General features: G+C 35.8%; 1 protein-coding gene and 1 non-coding gene across 2 annotated transcripts; one reads left to right on the plus strand and one right to left on the minus strand.

The window, feature by feature from the left end:
- Nucleotides 1-29: 29 nt before the first annotated feature.
- On the plus strand, nucleotides 30-27892 carry LOC120772036 (facilitated trehalose transporter Tret1-2 homolog). Its single transcript, XM_040100407.1, has 5 exons — nucleotides 30-489; nucleotides 16897-17188; nucleotides 22890-23034; nucleotides 23130-23338; nucleotides 26430-27892. Exons 1-5 carry the CDS (start codon nucleotides 476-478, stop codon nucleotides 27510-27512), a joined length of 1743 nt encoding a protein of 580 aa, XP_039956341.1. The 5' UTR covers nucleotides 30-475; the 3' UTR covers nucleotides 27513-27892.
- Nucleotides 20648-20719, minus strand: Trnae-uuc. The gene has a single exon. It is a non-coding gene; the product is annotated as a tRNA-Glu (tRNA).
- Nucleotides 27893-27935: the final 43 nt, after the last annotated feature.

Consider the following 27935-nt stretch of genomic DNA (forward strand, 5'->3'; position numbering starts at 1 on the left):
TTGACAGTTTTATAGCAGTACGCGGCTGTTAAAGGTGTAGAGTTGATTTGTGTAGCGTTAAATAACGTACGCAACAAAAACACAACATATTTTCGAAAAAGAAGTGGTACAAATTGTATTGTGATTGGAATAGAAAGAGCAAGTGTTTGAGCAAAATTTTTCGCAAATTTAATTTCTGCTTACAAGCTTCAACCAAAGGTCACAGTATTAATGGCTGAAGACGCGTAACTTCAGCAAAAGTGTGTGAAATCCGCTCGATAAATTCGAACTATTTGCGTGAGTGTGAGAAAATATTCGTTTTTTGTCAACACTTTCTGGCAATGTGTGAAAACCGGGCGTGATTTGTCATAATTCTAAAGCAATTCCCGATTCGCTACGCTAAATTACTATCAAAAGCTGATAATAGCATTATTTTTAACACAACAAACCAGAAAGACGCCCAGACACAAAGAAAGCACACATAAAATACGCCAAAATGCCGAATGGAAGGTAAGTGGGCAAATGATTTCGTGTAAAGATTAATTCAGAATTCCTAAAGTGTTATGACATACGGCTCCGTTGTCAGGGTGGCGCAAACTCGCCGCGGGGTTTTTGATATAGAAAACAACAAACCGCCAATCAAAGTTGATGTTGTTAATATTATTGAATATTTAATTGTTGACAATGAATTGCAAATCTTTAACAGCTGTATGCCGTTGGTTATTGCACCCAGTAAACGAAGGCTTGTTGTGTCAAATCAGGCGTCGAACAGGTTTTCGCTACTTCAAATTATTATGCGATGCATATGTGTACGTACATGTGTGGACAGATACAAATTAATACATAAGTATGTATGTACGTGGTTGTCATTTAGAGCGCTTTTCAGCCCTTTATCACACTGGCAAATCTTCGGCATAAATTAACTAATGTTGTACTTTGTTCGCCGATTTCGTTGATTTTGCTTAATTAGTTGCATTCTGTTGCTCAGGTGTTAGAATAATATAATTTTTTATTTGCATACTCGTATATTTTAATTTGTATACTCTCACAACATGTTGGACAGAGTTACTATCAATATGCTCAGAATGATCTCCTGTTATACGCGAACTAGCCCCTCAGTTTTTGCGGTATCGAGCTGAAATTTGTCACACGATCTTTTCTCCCCAAGTAGCTGCTCATGTTGAAACCGGCGATACTCGTATTAGACCACTATTGCATATATCTTTCATTCAAACCGACCGCTCATACTCAAGATCAAGACCTTTTTTATCCTTTTATGCTATATAAAATGTCCCTGTGAAGCGTATTATAGCTTCGATTCGGCCGAAGTAACAGTTTTTCCGTTTTTAATTTTTCTCACGTACAAAATTTTCCATTACTACACATAATGTTTCAATACGGACCATATGGGTCGTAAGTGTCATGTTACATATTTATGACAGATAAAAAATATGTTCATGTAATGTGAACTGGTGGTATTAACTCCCCCACCTCTAAATTGAAGCGTCCCGATTCAAATGGATATATAGTAGTACGTGAGGCTATAGACTATTTTATCAATTTGAACAGTACTATTTTGAAATCTTAATTTATTTAAATTTGACTCTTAAATATACTTTCGATACATTTTATATTATTTTTGACTTCTAATTATTTTTTGATGGAAGTATTTTTATATATGACATCTTTTATTGTATTATTGCCTGAATACATTTCAGCAATTTTTTCTTTTACATTTAGGGTTTTCTCAAGTCGCATAAAGTTATAAGTTACAACGATTCGAAAACATAACATTGAGAATTGTAAATGTGTAAACTCATTTTTGTATGAAATCTAACAACATTTTTTTTAAACAAGTGTAAAATTTATAATTTTACGATTTTACGATGCTTTACGATGGCTTGTGAGTACCCCAATTATTGAAATTATTTATTTAAAATATTAGTACCTCCTTTTTTGGAGTATATTCTTTTATTTTATTGTCGGTATTATCTTTGACTGGCGTCTTAGGATTTTCTAGTCCCAAGTATTTTAAATTTAGTATTTTTATATTCTATTTGGCTTTTCGCCATTCTTTTTTGTTCTATTATACCGGTAAAATCTTCGGCTGGCGTTGTAGAACATTTTCGTTCTACAATATTTTGTATAATTCTTCTTTTTACTCTGCTGGTATGAATCTTCAGCTGGCGTTTTAGGACCTTTTTGTCCCAAAATATATTTTTTGTTAATAAAATATTGCCGGAAAAATCTTCGGCAGACACTTCAGGAGTCTCTGCTCCCAAAGAATTATAGTTTTTTTCCTTTAAATTTATTTTTCGGTTTTGTTTTTTTTTTTTATATATATTTGTGAGTTTCATGAAGCAAATTAATACTCACAATAAACAATTTTTTTTACTTAATTTAATTAATAAATACATATGTATAAGCCTTACTTACAACTAATTTTATGTTGCTGCTTCTACTGCTACTGTTGTTACTGTTGCTATTTCTGCTGTTGCTGCTGTTGCTACTGTTGCGGCTATTGTTGACTTTGCTGCTGCTGTTGCTTTTTAAGTCGAATTTCGGCGGTTGGTTGTGCAATGGTCGTCGTTGGCGGCCGTGTGCGAGGTTTAAATGAAATCAGTTTTTGGTGAAATTTCTGATTTACAGAATTTTTTTATTTATTTGTTTTTATGTTGATAGTTTATAGATCCACGCACTTTCTTCTATTTGTTTGAAATTTTCAAAAATTTTCACTTTCAGTTTTTGGTTTTTCAATTCACATTTTAAAATCACTTTATTTGTGAAACTGTTGTAGTTTTTTGTTTCTCAATTTTACTTATTTTTTCAATTGTTGTAACGCGTACGTTAGCTTGTTTTTCGCTCGTAATCCGTATAGACGTGGCGCGTTCGATAGGCAGTTGGCAAACACTCGATTTTTTTTCAATTGTGGCGCTGAGATTTTTTCTTATGTCTCTTAGCGATTTTTATTTTGCCGTTAATTGCTTAGCGCGTTTCTAATTGCTACCGTACGCTTTGAGTAACACACTAGTACTTTTGTATTTCTTTTCTCGCGAGTTCGCGATACTTGTTTGCGTTTTTTTTTTTTTTTTTTTTTTTTTTTTTTTTTGGTTTTGGTCCAACAAGAGTTTTATGATTCTCCTGGCAGGATCGCCAATTAAAAACTCCGTTTAGTTTTCGTGGGCAACTACGGGCAACTGCCCGTGGTGAACTGCCTGTGGTCAACTGACTCGTTTTCTTTATTACATTTTCTTAAATACAATATTTTGCTTAAGCCTAGATACAAATATTAATCTTACATTCTAGGAAGTATATCTACAATCCACTTGAGATAGGACATATGTAGAACATATGTTACAAGTGGGAAGATTCATCTTACAATCTATGAGTTACATTTTTGGGACCACCTAAGGTGGACAGTATTAGCAAAGTACACATAATGTTTCAATACGGACCATATGGGTCGTAAGTGTCATGTTACAGATTTATGACAGATAAAAAATATGTTCATGTAATGTGAACTGGTGGTATTAACTTGTATGTATTACCTAAAACTAATCGAGATAGATATAGCGTTATAATGTATATAAGTGATCCGGATGATGAGACGTATTGAAATACGGATGACTGTCTGTTCGTCCGTCCGTCCGTCCGTCTGTGCAAGCTGTAACTAAAGTAAAATTTGAGATAACTTGATGAAACTTGGTATGCGCGTTCCTTGGCAAAAACAGTACCAGTTCGTAAATGGGCGTAATCGGACCACTGCAACGCACACAAAACGCCATTAACCGAAAACCTATAAAATGCCATAACTAAGCACTTAATTAAAATATAAGACTCTAATTTGGCACAGGGGATCTTTGAAAAGGTCTGTAGAGCCCCGCCCTCTAATAAGTTTAATGTATATATCTTCTAAACCAGTAAAGTAACAACAACCAAATTCTCCTAGCGCAAATATTATATGAGCTCCTAATGGCTGACTACTCATATAACGGGACAGTTAAAATCTTCTAAAAGTGCGATAAATGAATAACTAAATACGTCAGAGATTGCATAAGAGAGCTTTAAAGGAGCCTGGGTCAAAATTGAACGATGGGCATGGCACCACCCACTTTTAGGTGAAATCACATATCTCGAGACCCGCTCGACCGATTTCAACCAAATTTACTATGGAAATGCCCCCCTTACATTTCTAAGTTACAGTGTGCAAATGCGTGAAATCGGACTACAGCTACGCCTACTTCCCATATAACAGAGTTTTAAATTCCATTTGAAACTTTCACTTTCCAGTATACAAATCAAAAAATTAATCACTTTATCAGGATAAAACTTCGCACGAATAATGCATTTGTGCTATGCCAAAAATTGTCTGAATCGAAACAAAACTGCTAAAGCTCCTAGTCACTGAATATGTGGATCCAGTGCTTATAGTTTTATTATATATGTATATAGTTTTTACCGAAAGTATCGGTCAAAATATAATTGAAATTCAGAGAGAATCCTTTCCTGATAGTGGTATATCTGTGTGTCAAATCGGATCATTACTTCTCTTAGCTTCCATATACAGATTTTCGAAATTCCGGGTGACTTTATACCGCATATATCGTCCAATAAGTGAGTTATCTTATCTACTCTTAAATACTCTCCCTAGACCTCATATAAATAACAAACCTTATGTACCTTCAATTCCCTGACTTTAATCCTTGCCAGTTGCAAGAATATGAAATGTTCGGTTATACCCGAACTTAGCTCTCCCTTACTTGTTTTTATTTACTTTGGCAATATTTCGCTTCTTGTCTCTAAGCCTTATCATTAAAACGATTTTATGGACGAGCTTATACTTGCACACTTATTCGACGTTGTCTAAAACCTCTGTCTGGGCTCTCAAAATAGTGTTTTGGTTAGCAAAACAAATGTCTGCAGATCTCGTACGATAAGAAAAGAATTCGTATCTTTGCTTACTAAGATTACTTCATTTCAAAACAATAAAGTAATAACGTTATATGAGGATCGCGATTAGAAATCTACTTCCACATGACAACTAAATTTTACTATGGACATAGGCGCTAACAATTGCTGTATCTTGGAATTGGTTGGGAGTCAAAGCAGTGTGAACCTTAATCAAAAACATAAATAAACAGCTAGAGAACCATTTCAAAAGTGGGCACGTACACCTCGTGACTAAAGAAGTAAAATTTGCGTGGAGATAAATGATAATGAATCCCAAAGCGATTTGACATTTTGAAAACATTGTCGGGAAATGACACACTCGTACTCGAGGTTATCAGTAAGAGTAATTATGATATTCCATTTGATGTGTGGTAACCTTGAGGTTTCGATTATCAGCTTTTAAGAAAAAAATTATATTTAAAATTTCCTATAAACTTGAAAATTTTCAAATGGTATAATTTTTATGAATTCGTAGTAAACTTTTAGAAAGAAATATATAGAACGTATAAAACAAGTAAGGAAGGACTAAGTTCGAGTATAATCAAACATTTTATATTCTTGCAACTTGCAAGGATCAAATCCGGATAAATACCTTCGGGTTTCGGCAACACTCTGTGGTATATTAAACAAGAAAAAACGTTAATTTCGGCTGCACCGAAGTTGATATACCCTTCACAGGTGCATTTCTTTTAGTAACTAGCTGTTCAGTTTATACGGAAGCTATATGCTATAGTAATCCGATCTGAACAATTTTTTCGGAGATTATGTTATTACCTGAAGCAGTAATCCATGTCAAATTTCGTGAAAATCGCTTGGTTTGTATGTCAGCTATATGCTATAGTAAGCCGATTTGAACAATTTCTTCGCGGATTACATTGTTGCGTTAGAAAATAATCTATACCAAATTTAGTGAACTTACCACGTCAAATGCAAAAGTTTTCCATACCAGCACTAGATTCCGATCGTTCAGTTTGTGTGGCAGCTATATGCTATAGTTAACCGATCTGAACAATTTCTTCGGAGATTAATAAAATTAAGATCAGAAGATCAGTTATATGGATTTATCGATTTTATCTTCTCTCCTAATTTCTTTAAAATAGCTTCCATATTTTCCGATACGTGGTATAAAGTCAACTGGAAGTTCAAAAATCTTTATATTGGGTATATAGGGTCTAAGCGAAATATTGACCCGATTGAACCCATTTTAGATAGAACGTTATGTCATTATCAATATTATCTTTTTTAGACAATTTTTAGACTCGAGATGGCATACCTCAAGTGGAATATTTGTGCAAAGTTATATTCGAATATATTCATTGGTACTGGACTTGTGTACTGGAAAGTGAAAGAATCAAATGGAATTTAAAATTATGCTATGTGGGAAGTAGACGTGATTGCAGTATCATCCTGGGTACACAATTGATTGCCTCTGGCGCTTTTAGTTATTGATTTATCGCCTTTTTAGTTCTTATATGGAGAGTGGGCGAGGTATAACTCTTAAATAATGTAACTCGGATTAGTTACAAATACAACTGTAAATGAATATCTTTATGTTCACATTACAAAATTAAGTACGTGACGCTTTGTTTATTCGTGACAAGCTCCTAAACTACGGAACCGGTTTTAATGTTATTAGCACAGCCGGTTCCGTTATTTTTTATTGCAAAATATTTGTTTAAAATTTATATTACAAAAGGTTAACAGTAAGATTTTAACAGATAATGGTGTAAAGTTATTTTTCTCTGTAAAAGATATGATCTAAGTGTCGCTTCGGCCATTTTTTACAAGTCAAGATTTGTAGTTGTTTTCACTGTATTCAGTAATGTTTACAATTTCATCATGGAAAGATATTCGTAAGAAAAACGTTTACAAATTATTCCATTTTATTATCAAAATAATCGTTCTCCAATTGCAACTTTTCATGCGCTTTTGCCATTTTGTGGTCATAATAATCGTACATCTGTGCTCGCTATTCGTCGAATTGTTGAAAATTTCGAGTTAACATTTTCAGTTACCTCGATATTTTCAACAATACGACAAAGAACCGGTCGAAGTAATTAAAATATTGCCGCCTTTCAGGCAAGTGTTGCTGAAGACCGCAATTTGTCGATTCCAAGACGTTCTCAAGGATTGATACGGTCTCAACCCATTACCTGGCAGATTTTGAGAAAGGATTTGGGCTTGCATCCATATAAAATTGTTCTCATTCAAGAACTGAAGCTGTTGAATCACCGTAAACGTCGTGAATTCGCTAATTTTGCCTTGGAACAACTTGAAACGTCTTCTTTCGAAATGAAGCTGGTGGGCACTGGTAACCAGCAATTGAGAGCGGTATAGATCGATGATAACCAACTTTTTATGGCCGCAATTTGAAAATGTTGATACCAGTATTGACAACATCTGGTTCCAACAAGACGAGGCTATGTGTCACTTAGAACGTGCAATAACCGAATTATTGCGAGAAAAGTTTGGAGACTCAATTACAATTAAAAGTCAATATTGAATGTACTATTCATGATTGTGATTTAGTGCGAAAGAACTAGAAAATTGAGTTCATCGAATTCGCTCCTGCAAAAGAATTCGTGAAGGCCATTCGAATGATGTTATATTCAGAACTTGATTATATCGATTGTACTTCACATTAAATAAAAAACACATGAATTTTCTAAACAATTAGAGCGAAATCATATCGCTACTATTGTAAAACCCTGTATAAAAATTTCGTTTATTAGACCGACAATCATCCTGTGGTCCTTTCAAGACAATGTGAGTAAAAAGCATTATGAGTTTTCTTCGCAGCTCTTGCATATGATTTTGACAATCCTGCATGTCCTTAAGGCATTCCATATCGCCCTGATCCGTTCGGAAATTTCCTTTTGGTCCCACATGTTCTTAGGCATTCCATCTAGAATGGCAATCTCATCGGCTTTCCATATAAGTAAATACTGTTTTGGCCGGGAACCCAGTATATATGCAGTCGCTTTCCGCCAGCTACTACATCTACTGCCACCCTGCTTCTAAATGACGAGGAAATGATTGCCTTAATTCCCGCCTGGCTACTGACGTATATATTGTCTGAGTTCTTTATTTCATTTCCTGCGTTGTTAGCTATCTAAGCCGCTTTCCTGATCACAAAGATTTCTGCCTGGAAGATATTACAGTATTCTGGAAGCTTGAAGGGTTGCCTGAGATCAATCTTCAAACAATAAGTTCCGGCTATGACACCATTAGCCCTCCTATACTCCTACCACCCCCACCCTCGTTTTTTCGTGACCTGAAACCTTCACTTTCAATTAAAGCGTGAAGACATATGGTCTATTTTATCCACCAATCTCCGTTTATTGAGCTATTTCCAAAGGTTCTTGTGGACAACTCAACTAGCTTCGCGCAAACGAGGCATAATACTTAAATAATATTCCTTGTCGACAGTTTGGTCGTTCGGAAGGAATTCGGAGTGCACCATAGCTCAATAATCGAAGAAAACTGTCAACATATTTTGATACCAATCGTGCTTTTACTTGTTTTAGGCCCAAATGATATTTCAAAATGGTTTTCACTGATCCTTCCGATATTCCAACGATGCCAGTAAGATCTCTGAGTGGTAATCGTCGATTCTCAAGCACCAATCCTTTTATTTTATTGGCGTGTTGATCATCAGTTGATGTTGTTCTGGAAGTGGTTCGTTGTCAACGCTCTTTGAATCGAAAACACTTGCTCCCGATAAAAAATTATCACCGAAGGCATTTTCCAACATTATGAACGTTTTGTCACCAAACATTTGATTCCGTACCCAAAATTTAATAGAACTTCTTTATTGTATACGAGGGCTGCTGTATACTCCTATACACTCCGATTGAGACACCTCCAAAACATGGTTTTTGAATGCTTCAACAGCATCTTCTGGCGATTAAAATCGTTGACCACGCATTATTTTCTTGATGTGTGGGAATAAAAAGAAGTCATTGGGTGCCAAGTTAGGGCTGTACGGCGGATGACCCATCAATTCGACGTTTTGGCCGGTCGAAAAGGCGCTGGTTTAAGCCGATGTGTGAGAGCTCGCATTGTCATGGTTCACAATGATTCGTATTCTCTTGTTCGTTTTTCGAATTTCTCCGAAGACTTCAGGCAAACAAATGGTGGTGTACCACTCAGAATTGACCGTCCTACGTTGCTCAAGCGGAACAGTCGCCACATGACCAGTTTTGCCGAAGAAACAGGCGACCATTTGCTTCGAAGTGCTTCTTCCACGAACAACTTTCGTTGGATTTTGCTCGTCTTGGAAGACCCACACGGTCGATTGCTGTTTTGTTTCGGGCTCATACGCAAAGATCCATGATTCGTCACCTGTGACCAACGAGAACAAACCTTTTTTACGGCCAGGTGTTCATGCAATATCGAATGTATGCTAATGGGAGAAATGCATAGGCATGCCTCTATCTGAAGGTATGTTACATGACGGTCTTGCATTATCAGTTCACGTACGGCATCGATGTTTTTTGGCACAACGGCTTTTTTGGACGACCTTCACGGAATTCGTCTTTGAGCGAGCGTCGGCCACGATTGAATTCGTTGTATCAGTTTTTCACAGTGCTATAGGATGGTGCTTCATAGCCATACAAAGATTTTAGTTCATCGATGCACTCTTGTCGTGATAATCCACGTCGAAAGTTGTGAAAAATGATCGCACGAAAATGTTCACGAGTTAATTCCATTTTTTGGCCGAGATGAATTTTTTAATTCCCTGTAAATAAAACAATTCACGATTAAATGACAAAATGTTCTGAGTGATGTCATGCTAAAAAATGTCAAACTTTCCAATGGAAATGTCAGATTTCACCTGGCAACACTTAGTGTTGCCTAGGCCAGAAATATATATAGCAGCCCCCGTAATTTCACTCTGCGTAAAAACCGCCGAATGCATTTTATGAACTTCAGAAAGACAAGCAATAACAAAAACATTTAGCACCGACGTCACTGACAGTCATACCAACCTAGGAAAATAAAATTTCGACGAATAGGTTTTCGCGCGAAATTTAAATTAAAAAGTCTTACAATTTTTTGCCCACAGTAGTATAACAAAAATTTTTCTTCTGTCTTAGTTTTAAAGAAATTTTTAATCTTGCTGTTATAATACTAACGCCTTTCATTTAGTCTTATCCTCCGCAAAATAAGTATGTACTTATTTATCACTCTCACATTTTTTATTTATTTTTTTAATGATTTATTAATTGATTTACATAAAATTTGAACACGTCACTTAAAACTCAAAAAAATAAATGTTCAACTCAACAGCAATTAAAATAAAACACTTGAGTAATTGATGAAAGCCACTTAACGTTGCACAGTGGAGCAAACATGGCAAAGGCGTGCAATTAATTAAAACACGAGTGCGTGCGAGGCGGCAAACATGATTTGCATGATCGAATCAAAATCAATAAACGCCTTGAAAATAAAACCGAAATGCGAGCAAAACAAGATGCTTTTAACAATCAAAGCAAATCATGATAAATGGGATGGCAACCAAAGTTTACATAACAATTGTACCAACAGACACACATACATATGTACTACACATACATACATACAACAGACCCGCAAAACAGACGGACAGGCAGCAAGTTGACTCAATATTTCAATACCCAATTTGCTTAGCAGTCAGCAGCTTCATTTTGTCTGTATGTCTACACCCAAACACATACATATATACATATGTGTGTGTATGTTTGTTTATTGTGTTGTTGTTGTTGTTATTATATACAACTAAAAGCCGTTCGAGGCAATTTTAAAGCGATATTGCTACATTGTGTCGAGAGTTACAGCCTATGTGTGAGTGAGTACATGTGTGTATGTGTGTGACGTCATTATCAATTGACACATTGACCGCTTGTCATATGTGTTTGCGACTCGTGTTATTTTTCTTGTTGTTGGAGGAATAAAATGTGCTAAGCAGACATTGGTTTGATGGCTGATTTGTAGAACAATTTGTTTAATTGCCACTATGATAGCATACAAACATACAAACACGCATACACATGTATATCATATTATTTAAAATTGATTGTGACTGATTGTTAGATAATTTATATCACTTTGCTACAAAGTACTTAACGCATGCAATTGGTTTACTGTTATTGTGAGGGTTCTGGATTCGGCACCGATTATTGGGAGAGGCGATTGTTACATGGGGTCTTTCGAAGCTTTGACTTAGCGAGCGAAAATATCAATGAATATTGATTTAATTAAACAGTTAGCTATGAGTCGGAATAAATATTACTCGAACTGAAAGAAAGTTCATAAGGATGAGCAGTTGATTTGACACTATTAGTTAGAGTACAATATGTATATGGGACTTCTATTAAATGCCACCTGAAAGCAAGCATTAACCTGTCGATAGACAATATAAAATCCATTCTGAGCAACAGAAAGATTTCCATTATATCTTAAAACATTAACATGTCTGAAAACATCCAAAGAACTGATACAGCGGATAATGAGGATAATTCGTTCCAAACTTGACAAACCTTGCTTTAAGCGTACTTTGTAAGTGTCTTAATTTCGCGAACCGGCCTTTTAATGAGTGATCCCAACTTTTTTAAAACAGAAACTTCAAATTTAATTAGGAATGTTTATTATCATTCGAAAGAACATTATTTGGCATTCTTTAAAATGTTGGCTGCGGTTCCGTCTCTCCATCTGTGGAGTCCAATTTTCGATGACTCGTTGGGGCATTTCGACTGGAAAAACGTCGAACGTTGTGATATCATACATTCCTGATGGCCAATCGATCGGTCCTAAACTTGAAATTATCTGCTTACGGAAGTGCTCCCTCACTAAATCCATTAATTGATGTGACGTGTTCAAGGTGGCGCCGTCGTGTTAAAACCAAATGTCGTCAAGATCACGTGCTTCAATTTCAGGCATCAAATAGTCGGTTATCACGACCCGATAATTGTCGCCATTGACGGTTACGTGCAGGTAATGGCATCATTTTTGAAGAAATATGGGCCGAGGATTCCACCAGCCGACAAACCACACCAAACCGTTGTTTTTTTATTCTAGAAGAATTGGCAGCTCGTGAATCTCTTCAGGTTGCTCTTCGCCTCAAATGCAATTTTGCTTGTTTAAATACCCATTGTGCCAGAAAAGGCCTCATCACAGAAACAAAATTAAGTTCGAAAACGTCGGATCTTCTTGGAACCTTTCAAGAGCGAAGCGATGTCGCTTGGGAAGGTCGAGCGGCTTCAGTTCTTGCAGAAGCTTTCAATTTAAGATCTGGACGCAAAATCCATACGTTCCATACGTCAGTCTGAGTTGCTGCAAACGGGAATCGACTCACCCGACGCCCCCCCGTCTTCGTGTACACTCTCAACTACGGATGTTATATTTTCTTTACTGTGTGCTGGGCGTGGGCTATCCGGTCGAATATGATTCAATAATTAATGCTGGGTCTCAAGATATATGAAAGTAGACAATTTTACAGTTAAGGCAGAAATATACCAGATCGTTGATGTGTGCGAATTATTCTAGAAGTTAGTCACACCAAACACGGTTTTCACGACTTGTAAACCTTGGTATGGTAACTTCCAAAAGCACGCAAAATATAGTGACAAGAAAATGTGTTTACTTTGATAGCTTGTTTGGCAGTTATCCTTTCAGGAATTTCTATTCCACTGAAAGTACACCCTATAGCGCTCTAGTGTTTTACTGATAATAGAAGTGTTATTTAGTATTAATTTGCAATACTTACGACATTGAAAATTTCAAACGTTTGTTTATAATATTGTTTTTTATTAGTAAAATAAGAAAAAACTTCAACTTCGGTTGCACCGAAGCTATGATACCCTTAATAAATAAAATGGTCTCCATACAAGAACTCGATGCGAACAATTTGCTCGAAGACTGTACCGTTGCTTTTGGCAATAATCCACCCGATTGGGTGAAGATAATTGTCAACTAAAAAAGATTTCCACGCAGGAACATGAATTTGACAGTTTAGTTTGTATGACAGCTATATGTACATACATATGTTACAGTGGTCAGATATCGCTTCCGATAAGTGTGCAACATCCTGCGAAAAAAGAAGCTCGTAACGCTGATCATTTACATATATACTTAAGTATATACATATATACGTATATTTTTATTGGGTGTTACAAACTTCGTGGCAAACTTAATATACCCTGTTTAGGGTATAAATATTAAATGTTATTGAAGCAATGACTTGTTTTTTAAATTTTGTTAATACGCAATTTCACAATGAGACGCAATCGCATTTTAAGGCACACATACATACATACATACATACATAAAAAATATATTTCGCAATAATTGCCAAGTATGGTTCATGCCATTCATATTGTACACACTTCCATTTATTTTCAAATTAAAACGTATTAAAATTACAACAAAAATACGGCGAAAAAATTTATTCATTTACTTTCAAAACAATGACGAAGGCAAAAGTCGGTGCATTAATGTTAATGATCTAATTGATTAGGTTCATTACGTTAAACATGGACGCTTATCAGTCCAGAACGCACTTGGTGCTAGTGTGAGTTTACAAAGTAGCAAGGTGAATCATATTTAATAACGTTAATTGTTATCAGCCAGTTAAAAACAGAAATTCGGAAAGCACCAGCCAATAGAAGTGTGCTATAAGGGCTTATCGCACGATCAAACTCGCGCCATCGCGTAGGATAGAGGTAAAAAAAAAATTAAATTTAAAGTCTGAAAAGCTTATTTTCTTATGTTTTTGTTGGAAAGCATGCGATCAGCTAACATTTTTGAGGCTTGAGTCAAAAAACGAGCGAGAGATCAGCTGGGTTTCAAGACATGATGGGTTGTAACTTGCAAGGACTTTGGTTAATATTAATTTAATGATTGTTGAGCTCGAAGACTTACTAAAGAAATATGGGTTGAGTAGTTTAAGAATCTAACATATAAATCGCTAAATGAAACATATTTAAACAGCAGCGTCATCTATTCAAAACTCATATTTAAAACCTTATTAGCTTGAGATAAAGAATATTTCAAATAATCAAAAATACGGAATACGTATATCAACGGAATATTGAGGTAAATCTTACAATTATCAAGATTGCGATCATTTCTGTCTGCAAAGGCGATTCTGTAATAAGAGAAGTAAGCAATGCAAATCTGCTTTAACGTAATACACATTTAAGCTTTATCAACTAGTATAATTGTATGAAGCAACAAAACAAAACTATAAATTTATTATCTGCCCTCTTCAAATACGTGAAGAATTTGACACTCTGAAGTGAACGCTTCTAATCATTTTATGATTAAAATTGCCTAACGTCAACAGTCGCTAAATTCTTATTTAACCGACATTATTATGTGTATGTGAGTACTCATTAAACACTGATTTGCGACTAAACAACCAAATATTGATAAGGTTGTACTTCCTTGACTACAAAAGTTGCTTTCCATTTCATTTAATTGCTCATGTTTATGGTAGCTGTCGCTATTGAAGCGTAAGAAGTGGGGACTTCATTTGCGATTGTTTTGAATTCAGTTGAAGTAGAATACTTAAACTTGAGATGTTTGCAATGATTTTCATATTTTAAATGTTTATTTCATTATGTGTGATTAGATGAATAAAGTGAGCTTTGAATATTTCTCGATAATGCTCTGAAGTCTTATTATACAATTATATTTTTTTTAGTGAAGCGCTTATTAAATAAAAAAAGTTGGAACGAATCTTTTTCTTGACCAGCATCACACCCCTAATGTACCATAGCTCCATTTCCAATAAAAAAAAATCGACATCTAAGCTCCACCTTTCATAATGCATCATAACCTGAAGTTTAGTATAAAAATAACTTTATTATTTAAAATTACCCTCGTTGAACAATGGTAGGTGTCTAAGTTCAAAACTGTTTAGAAATATATTATCCAAACTTGTATATTATTTGAACTCACCAACAATTCAAAATCTCATACAGATCTGGGTGAGGTCCAACATATTATGACCTCGATATCAGCTGACAATAAAACAAACAATGAACTCACTTTTCCAAAAGTATTGATATTGATGTGTGTTCATTAGGCATCTCAGCTGATGCCTGCAGAATTGGTAATAAAACTTTGAACAATTTGATGGACTTAATTGTAAGATGGCAGTACAAGTATTGTGTCTGTAATATCCTCAGTTAAAGCTGAAGAGCCTGTATGAGTATGAGCTGAATTTCAGCTGTAGCTCATCAGTTTACATTGACTTTATATAGATTTTGTATGGCTTATTCTCGGCAATCACAGATTTTGAGACTTTGTCGAGTCAGTTATCGATCAAATCAGTAAATGTTATAGACTCGATGCGTTTATAGATTTATAATTATGTATTTACTTTTTTGAGAACAATTTTTCATTCATTATAATATATACATATGTATGTATTTCAATTACAAACTAATACTTACTTAAGTCTCTTTGGGAGACTTTTTACGAATAAATTGTCAATAAAAGCAGCTACGGGAATTCCCAGCCATCAAAACAGATGCCTACTGGCTACTAAATTTAAATTATAACGAATATAACTACAATTGAGTCACTATCAACACCTACCTGTTGGTTTATTTACGAATAATTAATGATTATTTTAATTACAAACAGCGAGTTTAGCGAACGTTTCGTAACAATGACAGACCTTTTCGTCTCATACCAAGTAATTTCATTAAAAATTTATAGGAAATGCAAATCGAATGTTGTGTTGATGGTGGAAATAAATATATGTAGACGACTTGAAAGGAATTGTACTTTGGAAATATAAACAGACTGGAGACCTTGTCTCACAATACTTACGTACCTTTTTATTAGCTCATTTTAAGTTAAAATAAAATGTTTATGTCATGTGTCTCAAACATCACTTAATTTAGTCAATTAGCAAATTGTTTGAATTACGCTTTACAAATAAAGACTTTCAGTATCCTATTAAATCTTTAATCAGGAAAAATGTGTTGAGTTCGAATCAAGATTACATCCCCACCTTGAAATACTCATGTCAAAGTTTAATGGTTGGTGGGGGTTGGACTGGAAACATAGTTACAGAATTTTTTTAAGAGGAAGCAATTTTCGAAGAACTTTTTTGTCTTAAAAATGCGGCTCATATTCATTCGACAGTCGTGGAGAACATGCTGAGTCCATATAATCATGTTCGCCTGTCCGTATACACCTCCCTGATAACCTGTTCATTTGTCGGAACCGCCGATATTCGGTCACTATAGTAGTATATGCCTGCCGTGCAGGCTGAACGATAGCTTGTATAGAAAACTTTTAAATTTTACGAGATAACTTCAAGAAACTTCGCACGAGTTATTTTCTAAAACAATAATACAATCTCTGTAAAAATCGTTCAGATCGGATCACTATAGCATAGAGCTGCCATACAATCTGACCCACCCAAACCAAGTTATTTAAGGAATCATTGCATTTGTGAAGGGTATAATAGCCTTAGAGCAACCAAAGTTAACATTTTTTCTTGTTTTCTTTTTATTTGCACAATTTAAATGTTTATTAATAAGCCATTTTATGAACTACAAATATACTCACGTATGTATGTATATATAAATAAATCCAGAACAACGTCCAGACATTGCCAATTAATTACACAACGATTAAGAATTTCCAAACATAAACCAGCATGTCTCCATTTGCTAGAGCTAAACAAACAGCTTTACGCAAAATTTAATTAAAAAAGCTCTTAAGTCTTCCCGTATGAAAGACTAAGCTAAATAAGTCAATTAAAGCAAATATTTACTTTTAGCACACACACACACACACTGTTATATATACAAGTATGTGGACTAGTTTGCATTGGAGCGCGACTATTTACTATCAAATTATTTGTCAAAATATTTGGAAATGTAATTAGTGTGTGTACTTTGTTAATATATTGTGCATTATTTATAAAAACATTTAATTTATTTTTGTTTTTCCTTCATTTTATAGAGAACGGCTTGAGGAGCACAGTAAATTTGTGCCTCACACACATAAATATGAGATTGTATCGTCGAGCGATAAGGCACATCAACAGACGCAAAATTATCAGCAACAGCATCAACAAGCCTTGCTACAACTACAGCAACACAATCATATCAATCTTCACCATCATAATGTCCACAATCATCATTTGCAACAACATTTTCCGCAGGCACGTCGGCGCTCACGGCTGTCATCGATCGCATCATATCTGTCAGCGGTGCCGGATGAGAAGGCGGCCATGCGTGGTGTCTTTCATCAGGTAAGAATGCGCAAACACGAGCGAGAGATTGTGATTGGGAGTGTAGTGTTTGTGTGAATGAGTGTCTGTGTCAAGAAACCCCAGATCTTTTGCGATAACATGAAATGTGAGTTTATAGAGCTTGTTTCTGCATTCCGCGCAGTCTAGTGCAATTCTGTTGAGGGATTAACATTCTGCAGCCGCGAAACGATAATTTCATTGAACTACAACAACTTTGATATACAAGGTCTGTCGCAAAAAAAACAGAACTGTTAAAAAAAAACAACAAAAAATTAGTATTTTTCAAAAGTTATATTTTTTTATTCAAAGTAGTTTCCTTGTGCTTCGATACAGCGTTTAGCCCGATCAATTAGCATTTCAAATGAGTGTTTAAGGTCATTTTTCGGAATTCTCTTGAGAATATTGGTCGTCGCCTTTTGGATAGCTGAAATGTTCTGAAACCAGTGTCCTTTCATGGGCAAATGAAGTTTTCCAAATATGTAAAAATCACAGGGTGCCAGATCAGGTGAGTAGGGTGAATGATTAATGGTTAATATGGAGTTTTTTGTCAAAAAATCAGTGACAAGCGTCGACCGATGACACGGGGCATTATCGTGCAAAAGGCGCCAGGACCCTGCCTCACGGTATTGTGGTCGAGCACGACGAATGCGTGACAAAGACGCTTCATAACACCAAGGTAAAACACAGCATTAATCGTTTGGTCAGGTGAGACGAACTCTCTGTGTACAATACCCTCGGAATCGTAAAAACAAATCAGCATTGTCTTTATTTTTGACTTCTGAAGACGACCGACTTCTGATCGTCACAGAGGTCCTCACGACCTCCTTGGATTCGCTTAAACTACTACTACGGGATAGGCACTGATCACCAAAAACTTTTTTCATGATTTGAAATGTTTCAGTAAACGTTTTCCCAAGTTCAAAACAAAATTTAATATTTGCTCTTTGCATTTTACGACCGACGACCAAAAGCTGCTGTCACTTTTTGATCGATAACATCGATTGGAGTTATCCAATTGTCTTAAAATTTTTACGAAATGTCAACAAGAGATCAAAGTTTTTATTTCATATACCCACCAATAGGTGGCGCCTCCAAAAACAGTTATATTTAAAAAGTTCTGTTTCTTTTGCGACAGACCTTGTATTTAAACAGAACGTTCTAAGTGAAATCAACGTATTTGAATATCAACCCAACGTCAACCCAATAATAAAGTGCTAGTGGGATCCTTCAATAATAAGGGCTTAAGTTTGGTTAAGTTAAGAGATCGATCTTAACTGGAAACTCACTTAGCTTGAATGCCGGTCCGTGGTGTCACCTAAAACTCCAATATAATAGATCATAAAACCCTTATGTACAAATTGACAAAGCACTTTGCCCACATCATAAATATGTTAAGACTTCTAGTTTCAGTTTCGTCTCCTGGTTCGCCGAAGGTTAAATTGCCTGCATGTTTCCACCTCACTGTCCTCCATACAATTTTGACAACTCTCGGCTGTCAAGATTTTTAGCCTGTCAGCGGAAACCGTCTATTGCCCATACCTGATCTTTTTCAGAAATAATCAACTGTTTTTGGAATATTAGTGCTTTTGACGCACTATTCTTGCTATTAGATTGAGTAGCTTTAAAGCAACTAAAGACTATAGGAAACTACTAATGCAAGTACATATGTAGCTAATACAATACAACAAATACTTTCCTTTTCTATTATATCACCTAAAATTCCCACGATTTTTATTGTTTACTGAAATTGGCAGTGTGTAAATTATTTCATGTCACCAAAATTTAGGTTAGTGCGTGGAATTCACAATTATTTCAGTTACTATTGTGTTATGAGTTCAGTGAACGGACCAGAAATAGCGACAGACAAATTAGACAAGTTCAAAATGAATGTAAAAACGGGTCTATTGTCTAGATAAAAGCGAAACTATTAAAGGATTTTCGAAGGTTAAAAAAGCTGTAAACAAAAGTTACTCAAAAATGCAGCAAAGCGAGAATGTATGTCAATAAACCCGAGCTCCACAAATTACTACAGAAAGCAGGTGTTACGGAAAAGACGGAACAAATAAGACTAGGTATGTTGTTTGTATGCAAATTAATATACCATATACGAAACAAGTTTTCTCGAAAATGAAAAAAAACTACCTAACATAGAAATACACGGAACAGCAAAAAAACTAAAAGAAATACGAAACAAAACTTATAAAAATAATAAATAAAAGTTCATAACTTCGCCTTAAAAATCGCTGTGTTTAAACCGATTTTAGAGCCGCAGTCTCTTAGACAAAGCTGTTCAGAATGCACTATAGAACATTTACCGCATGTGCGTTTTAATAAAAAAAAATATTAAAAATATTAGTAAAATACATAGACGCCCAGAAAAGTCTTTAATACGTTTACTCCAGTGACGCGCATATTCAGAGACGACGTGCAGTTCACACGGAATACGCTATTGCTGCTGTGCAGCAGAGTATCGAAGAAGACTCGAATGAGTCCATCCTCCGTCTGGGGCAACAATTAGAGCTGTGCCCATCCACTTTATGAAGCCGAAATGTTATCAAACGCGGCATACGTTCGGTGAAAGGTTCCAAAACAAGATAACTTTGTGCAGCGATGAAGTTCTCTTTTGGTGAATGGGTAATGAAAAAAGCCATTGTTGACTCGACGTTACATTCTCAAACAAATCACTCTATGAAGTTCTCTGTGAGAGCAATAAATGCTTCAAAAACAAAGCCGGTCACAACGCTACAGTCAATGGGTTATGCTCCACAGCCATGTTTAATAACTTATTTGTGCTGAATTGTATGATGTTGATGTGGACGATCTTTGGTTGCAACTAGACTGTGCTACAAGTCATACAGACAGCGAAACAATAAAATTATTGAAGGAAACTTTTGGTGAGCGTATTATCTCACGTGGCTGGTCTGTGGCGTGGCTTCCAAGAACGCGTGATTAAACACCGCTTGGCAATTATTTGTTGGATTATGTGAAATCGCTTGCTTTAAAATCAAAATATAAAAATACAAAATGAAATAAGCGCAAATCCACGAAATTACTTGAATTTTCCGAGTATATTTCTTGCAATTACTTCAAAGTTAACCGCAGCAATTATTCGTGTTTTCATTTAATTTAGATTTTATTTAATTTTTCTACCTTTCACTCACTTTCAGCTAAGTCATTTCATATACATACATATATATGTACCCATGTGAAACCATAAATGAATGTTAATTAAAGTAGCAATAGCAAGTGTCACAACTAATTTACAAAACAAAAAAGCGAAACTATTAAAATAACCTTCGTACCAAACGCAAGGCACACAAATGAAATCGAAAAGAATTTCTACAACAAAATTTCTATAAATGGCGTGAGTGCAATTGAAAAAGTCTAAAAAGTAACACGCGAATAAAAAAATAATATATGTATAACAAATTAAAAAAATAATAATAACTTAAAAAAATCTTCCCATACCGGGAATCGAACCCGGGCCTTCTGGGTGAAAGCCAGATATCCTAGCCACTAGACCATATGGGATACATAATGTGCTGTTACGAATGTGCTATCTGACCACCATTAATATGCGTAGACTCACGGTCACTCACGAAAGTTAGCAGTACAGCTGCAAAACATGTTTACTAAAGAGAGCAGCTAAAAATAACAGCAAGTACTCTCTTAACATCAACAGGCCACACTTGCGCTCGCTTGACTGTAGTTATGCTCTTCCGCTAAATATACATAAATTCAACAAAAGTTGAAGAATTTATGGTAATGAAAGCAATAAACGGCGGTAAAATCACCACTGCAGACTTTGGCTTCAGTACTTATTATAAAAATTTTACAGACATGTGAAACAATTTTAAAATATTTTTCAGTTATAATGGGACCAAATATTTACATAGAATTGCAGAAAATATCTATTCGGATCAGTTGAAGAATTTATACATATACGATATATTCGCGGTATTATAGTATTTTTGATTTGGTTAAGTTAACCAGAACTTTTTACTAGAAATAGGAAGAGTCAATAATAAGCCATTTAAGTATGTAAAAGGTAAGAGGAAATAAAGTAAATGGATGTTTATTATGTAGAGATTTCAGAGAATCTTCAGACCAAAAAACAATTATTTATAAATATAAAAAATTGTGTATCTTGAATAAAGCAATTGCTTAAAATAACATCGAAAGAAGAAACATAGAAAAATAGAAAAAAGTTTAAGAGTGTGTCTTCGTAATTTCGCAGTTTAAGCCACATTAACTTGCGGTCTTAGTTTTATTTATTAAATCCTCGAAAATTAAGAAATCAAAAACGGAAATTAAAAGGCTCTGAACCACACACTGCAAAAAGATATTCTATAGTAACTTCTTCTCCTTCCTCCGCACAGCTTCTGCAATAACCATTGTATGGTGACATGTAAGCCCTCCTAATTCGATAGTCTGCATCTGCTGTATGGGATGTTCCCTGCTATGCTTCACAGTTACCATGGATATCGAATTGGGAGCCGAATTTAAGGTTATTTTTACAGGAGTTCGAAACTATGTTGTGTTGGGTAGAAACGGGAACTTATTTAATATCTTAGATTGTTCCTTATTACAGACGCCTAAGGACGACTTAAAACGACTAGAGATGATTCTCTCAGTCTGAGAGTTGACTTCGCTGCCAGTTGCTAATATAACATGTCTGGAGACTGTAGTTATAAAGTAACGTTTAGTGCCTGACTTGGCGTTATCCTGAGAACTCCACTGATGCATGTCTTTGTAAACTTTCCATACGTCTTACTACGTATTTATTTTCCAATATCGGGCCAATATGTTACGCAGGGCGTTAGACCTCATTTGGTCCCACCATCCTTTTACAGAAGCAAATTTTTGTTGCTGCTTTCTATGTATATCGTAGCATTCAATTTTTGTTTTTATGAGAGTTTCCTGTCTAAAATTAGTTCCAATTATCATACTTTATCTGCAATTGTTATACCGGTACCATTTATTAGTGGCAGCGTAACTTCGAGAATTCTTCGTTCCCTAGTGAACAATATTTTCGAGAAATGTCTTGAAATTTCGTCATTTCACATGTACGAAAAAAAATTTTACTCTACGCTTACAAAAGTGAGAGAGATCAATGTCAAATTAAACAAATATTTAAACCTTTTAAAAGAAAATATAAAATTATAAGATTATTAATATTTAAGTAGTGGAATTCCTAATTTTTAATGTAGCCTATTTAATATTCCCATACTCTTACAATAATCAATAAACCGGTTAGTTTTTTTCAGTAAATTTTTTAATAATTCCTTTATATAAAAACCAGTATTAGGGTGGTTCAAACTTTGACAAATCACTTCTCTAAATGCTTGCTTTCATCTTTGACCTATTTTATCACAAATAACACATATTTTCCAATGCCTAATAAATTCAATTAACAAAAAAGTCGAAAACAGAAAGAGCTACCCTAAAGTAAGCGCTTTCTATATGATTCAACACTTTAAATACCTAACATTAAATAGGTCACCTTGTAATGAAGTTACAAAAAATCATGTAACTGTCATGAGTAAGCAATGGAGAATATGCGAAAAGTGTATATGTGTATGTGTGTGAATCTATTTGTAAGTGTTTGTATTTAAACTTGAAATAACGCAATATTAAAATAGTTTATTGAATGCACTCATATTTTTTTACTTTGTTCCCTTCCCTCTTCTCTCAACAACAGATTCTCTCCACCTGCGCTGTGCTGGTGCTCTCCGCCGCCTGTGGCATGCCCATCGGCTACTCAGCCGTCATTCTGCCACAATTATCGGATGTTAACTCGACCACAGCGGAGATTGCCATTGACGTTGAAATGGGCTCGTGGATTGGTGAGTACAAAATTACATAGCCACCGCATGCTTTACGGATTTATTCCTTCGAGAACACCAACTTATTTCACTTTTTTCCCTTAATTATTCTGCAGCAAGCGTTCACAGTTTGGCAACACCTGTTGGCTCATTAATTTCGGGTTCTTTGGCTGATTATCTTGGTCGACGCTCCACATTGCTGATTTCGATCGTTCCACTGTGCATGGGCTGGTGTACACTGGCGCTGACTCAGTCCTTTGGCGTCATCATTCTTGGCCGCGTACTTTGTGGTTTCTCTACGGGATTGCTCGGTGGACCGGCTCAGGTAAGTAATCAACTTTAGTTTACTGAACAACAAATTTTGAAGTGGTTATAGCATTTGGTAGAGGATTTTGTGAAGATCGCTTCTTCAGTTTTATTGTCCGTTATAATCAGTCTACCTTTGAATAGTATATGATGCTTTTTAAAAATATTTGTGTTTACTGGGTTCTGAGTCTACAATATACTTTGTCAAACGGTTATAGATAAGAAACGGCGATGTATAAAAGCGTGGTTCATAGCACAACTCTGGCAGTGTTCGACAGAAAGAGTGAGCGATTTACGACTGCAAAAAAACCTCTATTTAAATAAAAATATTCGTGTGATTAAGGGTTGTTTCGCTTTTACACTTTGCACACGATCTTTATAGAGATATCGCCATAGATCATAGAAATTAGCCAGCTGACCAGAACAAGTCGTCGGAATGAACTCGAGCTCTAGAGATATAGGTACAGAGAGAACAGACAGGTGGAGTAAAAGTTTGACTTCGCACTTCATTTCGCATTAAATAAATAAACGAACAACTCGTAAGATTTATTAAAATTCGTTCAAGGGAGCGGTCTGCGAACAGAGCTTTTTAAAACGGCATGGGTTTAACTGTTTTTGTAGACTCAAAACAAACTAAATATACTCAAATCTCCAAATCTGCTTTGCAAATAATTCAAAGCTCCTAACTAATACATTTCAATTAAGAGAGTTGTTTCTAGAAGACCTTCATTCGAGTGGCATCACTCCTACATGATGGCGACTGCTATCATAAATGACGTCGTCATAATAGGGAAGCAAAATACACGCATACAAATCATCAATGCCATTTTTCGTAAACCACAAATATGGGTCATTCACACGGGACATATTAAACTACTTTAGTTAAACGAAGACCTTGTGTGACAGTGACACATTCACCGAGTTAACTACTGATATCGCGCGCATTTGACGTGGAGTGAGGAACAAAATTCTTCTTCTACTACTTTTTTATTGAAAAATAGATACGCATAGATATTTAGGCATAAAGAGCCAATTAGTTTACAATGAAACTCACGCACAGCAAGCACGCAGTGCATAGAAGGTTTGGGGACGCGGATTGCCTTGAACTCGCGCATAGTATGTGAGTTCAAGACCGAGCGAATATCTAGCTTCGCTTGGGGCTTTCAGTTATTCTTCTCTTTTTTGAAAAAAAAAATTAAGTTATTTGTCAATATGCAGCCACTACTCAGTAAGAGATTCCACATATGGTTAACTACACGCTGTCTAGCCGCATAAGTAAGGTTATGTGCGCCATGGGAGATCGCTTAATGTACACAAAGCTTATTGTTGTCGCTGTACTGCTCACTTCCGTCAACAAACAATCAATTTCTCAACGATTTACATGCATAACTATTCACATGTATCATCACCAACCCATCGTAGTGCTCAAACTAATTCTAATAAAGACGCTTATGAAAAGTAAATCTTATTTGTTCACCAACTCAACCACTCTGTCTCGCTTCATGCACCTCTAACGTCTGTTTCTATAGTGAAATTGGCGCGTAAATTTCACTTTATCAAGACTTGTAATTCACTAGAATGCAATGGGTCGAGCGCGTCCTATAAATACGACCCTGACGTGTCAACGCCTTTATCACAAGCCCACAACAAACATTCAACACAAAGATTTGCATACCATACGTATGAACTTATTACGTTGGCGCATGGATAATTTTTATATACAGTTCCGGAATCTTGACCTTAGGCTATAGTTGAGCGAAAGTTTAATGGAACTGCGCATATCCGCACAAATTTATGCCGACTGATTGTTTGGGAAAAGTGAATTTTATTAATAGTTGGGTCCAGTAAAAAGCGCAACCCAATTGGTTCCACTACCCATTGAGGTGACAGTTGACACGTAGTACCTACATACATTTCGGTTTCGTTTATACGTTAAATACCGTTGTTTACATGCATATATGTAACTGTAAAATGTTACGTTTATTTACACTTTGCTGTCTTTATTTGTAACCTCGTCACCCTATTGAGTTTAATATGGTGCGTTGATGCTATTTGTATATATATTTATAATTATTTTACGGAAGTGAGTTAAGCTTTCCGTGTCCAAGTCCGGGATACGATATATTGTAACGAGGCTGATTAAAATGATATTAAATCCGAGTGGTTTTACCAAGGAAAGTTTTCTACTCAACCGGCGGTACAGTTAATTATCTAGATGGGTGTGGCTGCATTTAATTTTGAAGTCGTCAGAGATTAAAATCCCTGATTCATAAACAATTAAAATGGATTTTGCGACTCTACTAGAAATTGGTGCATTAATAGAGTTACAGAGGTCTCTTCTATATTAATCTACATCCTTTACTTAGGTAAGTTTAGGGTTATATCCGCCAATTGTCACGCTATACTTAGATCTACTGGTCAATGTTTTTTGCAAACTTGGAGAGCGCTTTGACATCTAATTTTCATACTACTCTAGTCCCTTGGACTTCATAGGAAGTGTTCCAGCGTCTCTCCCATGCTCTTCATCCATTTTAAGTTGTATGTATATCTTTTTATTCTTGGACTCTACCAGTATATATGGGCCAATGTAGTTTTTTTCCATGATGGTAAAGTACAGTGGGCATCGACTCCTTCCCATCCTTGTTCGGTAATGTGACATCTTTAAAATTACAGCAGCTAACAACTGTTCTTATTATATACCATGAAGTTTCTAACCAGTTAGAAGAGGTAAAAACATAGCCAATTACACAGCCGTTTCATTTCTTATGAACGTTCTAAACCTGATTCCTTGGCCTGTCCACTACGTTTATTAACCAATAATAATTAGCTCGTCAATACGTTCGACTGAATTTTAGGTTAGGGAACGTAATTTCGAGCCCTTCCATATATTATATTAGAGTTCTGGCGTGTAAAGTACAACTATTCGATAATTCCTGGTCCATAAATTAGCAATATATTGCATACCTCATCAGTCTTGCTCGTCTAAAATAAGTTACCGTATTCAATTCAACGCAGCCTTTAGCTCTGAACACATTTTTTATCATAGATAAAAAATACCGTTACTGAAAGTTTTGAATAATTTCTAATAAAAGCTGTTATACTTCTTTCAGGTGTACATCGCGGAAACTGCCGAACCAAACCTACGCAGTATTCTTATTGGAGCACCATATGTTTCCTACTCACTTGGTATACTCATCGTCTACTCATTGGGCTCCGCGCTGCATTGGCGTAAGGTGGCTTGGTGTGCATGCATACTACCACTTTGTGCAGCCGTTGCCATCTTCTTGATACCCGAAACACCCGCTTGGCTTCTGCGTAACAACAAGCAAGCCAAGGCGCAGAAAGCTCTCACCTTCTTGCGCGGCAGTGAGATAATCGCACGCAAGGAGATCAACGATATGACCGAACGTTTGAGTAAAGAACGTGCAACCACGCGCACCAACGAGAACATCTTCCAGCTTTGCACCGAACGTTGTGCTATGAAGCCGCTTTTCATTGTAATCGTATTTTCAATACTGCAAATGATGTCCGGTTCGTTCATTGTCATCTTCTACGCAGTTGATATTATTGCCGATTTCGGCGCCGATGTCGACACTAAATCCGCTGCCATTTGGACAGCGGTGGTGCGCATGCTCTGCGCACTCACGTTTTGTGTGATTCTACTTTTCGTGCGTCGCCGTCGTATATTGGCAATTTCCAGTATTGGTTCGGGTCTCAGTTGTCTCATATTGAGCATATATATGTTTGCACGACTCGGTTTGCCGAAGAGCAATACGGATGCGCTCGTCGCAGCCGGTTGTCTATTCGCTTATATTGCCTTCAACACAGCTATTATGGTGTTGCCGGGCATTATGATTGGCGAACTCTTCCCAGCGCGTATACGAGGCCGTACAGCGGGCGGGGTATTTGCCGCAATGAATGTCAGTCTGTTTGCATTAACCAAAATCTTTCCGATGGTGCAGTCGATCATAAAAATGCGTGGTGTGTTTATGGTTTTCGCATTGTCCAGTTTTATGGTAACCATTTTCATGGGTCTCTTCCAACCCGAGACGAAAGGACGTTCATTGGATCAAATTGAGGACTATTTCAATGAGAATAATTGGTTGTGGTTCAAGCGTGACAAGAGATACAAGGAGGTGGCATTGAACGAGAAGGCCGAGAAGGCTGCATTGAGAGCGGAAGTTAAGGCCTAAGCCGTAGGACTTAAGACGCATTTAACCTAAAAGCCAAATTATATGAAGATAAACTTAGTTGTATTATACAATAGTATACGTAAGCTCATAAAGACCAACGAATTTCAGCATTCATGTGATTTAATAAAGAGTTATTCCAGTGATTACAATGTGATCAAACTTTGCTATAATTAATTATTGAAAATGCTATAAATCGTGAAACCAATTTGCATTTCAAATAATGGTTTCCAAATTAATACTAAAATTAACTCACACTAAGTTAGTTACTAAGTCACTCATTACCTCGTAAAACTTGCTTTATACTTAGCTTTAACTCATTAATACTTTTTAATGTTCCCTACGTACTTCTTTAGCTATAACAACTTTTGAGAAAAAATTGTACATAATTATATTTTTATTAAATACATATAATAAAATATAAAC

The sequence above is a fragment of the Bactrocera tryoni genome, chromosome 3 (assembly GCF_016617805.1).
Source record: "Bactrocera tryoni isolate S06 chromosome 3, CSIRO_BtryS06_freeze2, whole genome shotgun sequence".
Lineage (NCBI taxonomy): Eukaryota > Metazoa > Arthropoda > Insecta > Diptera > Tephritidae > Bactrocera > Bactrocera tryoni.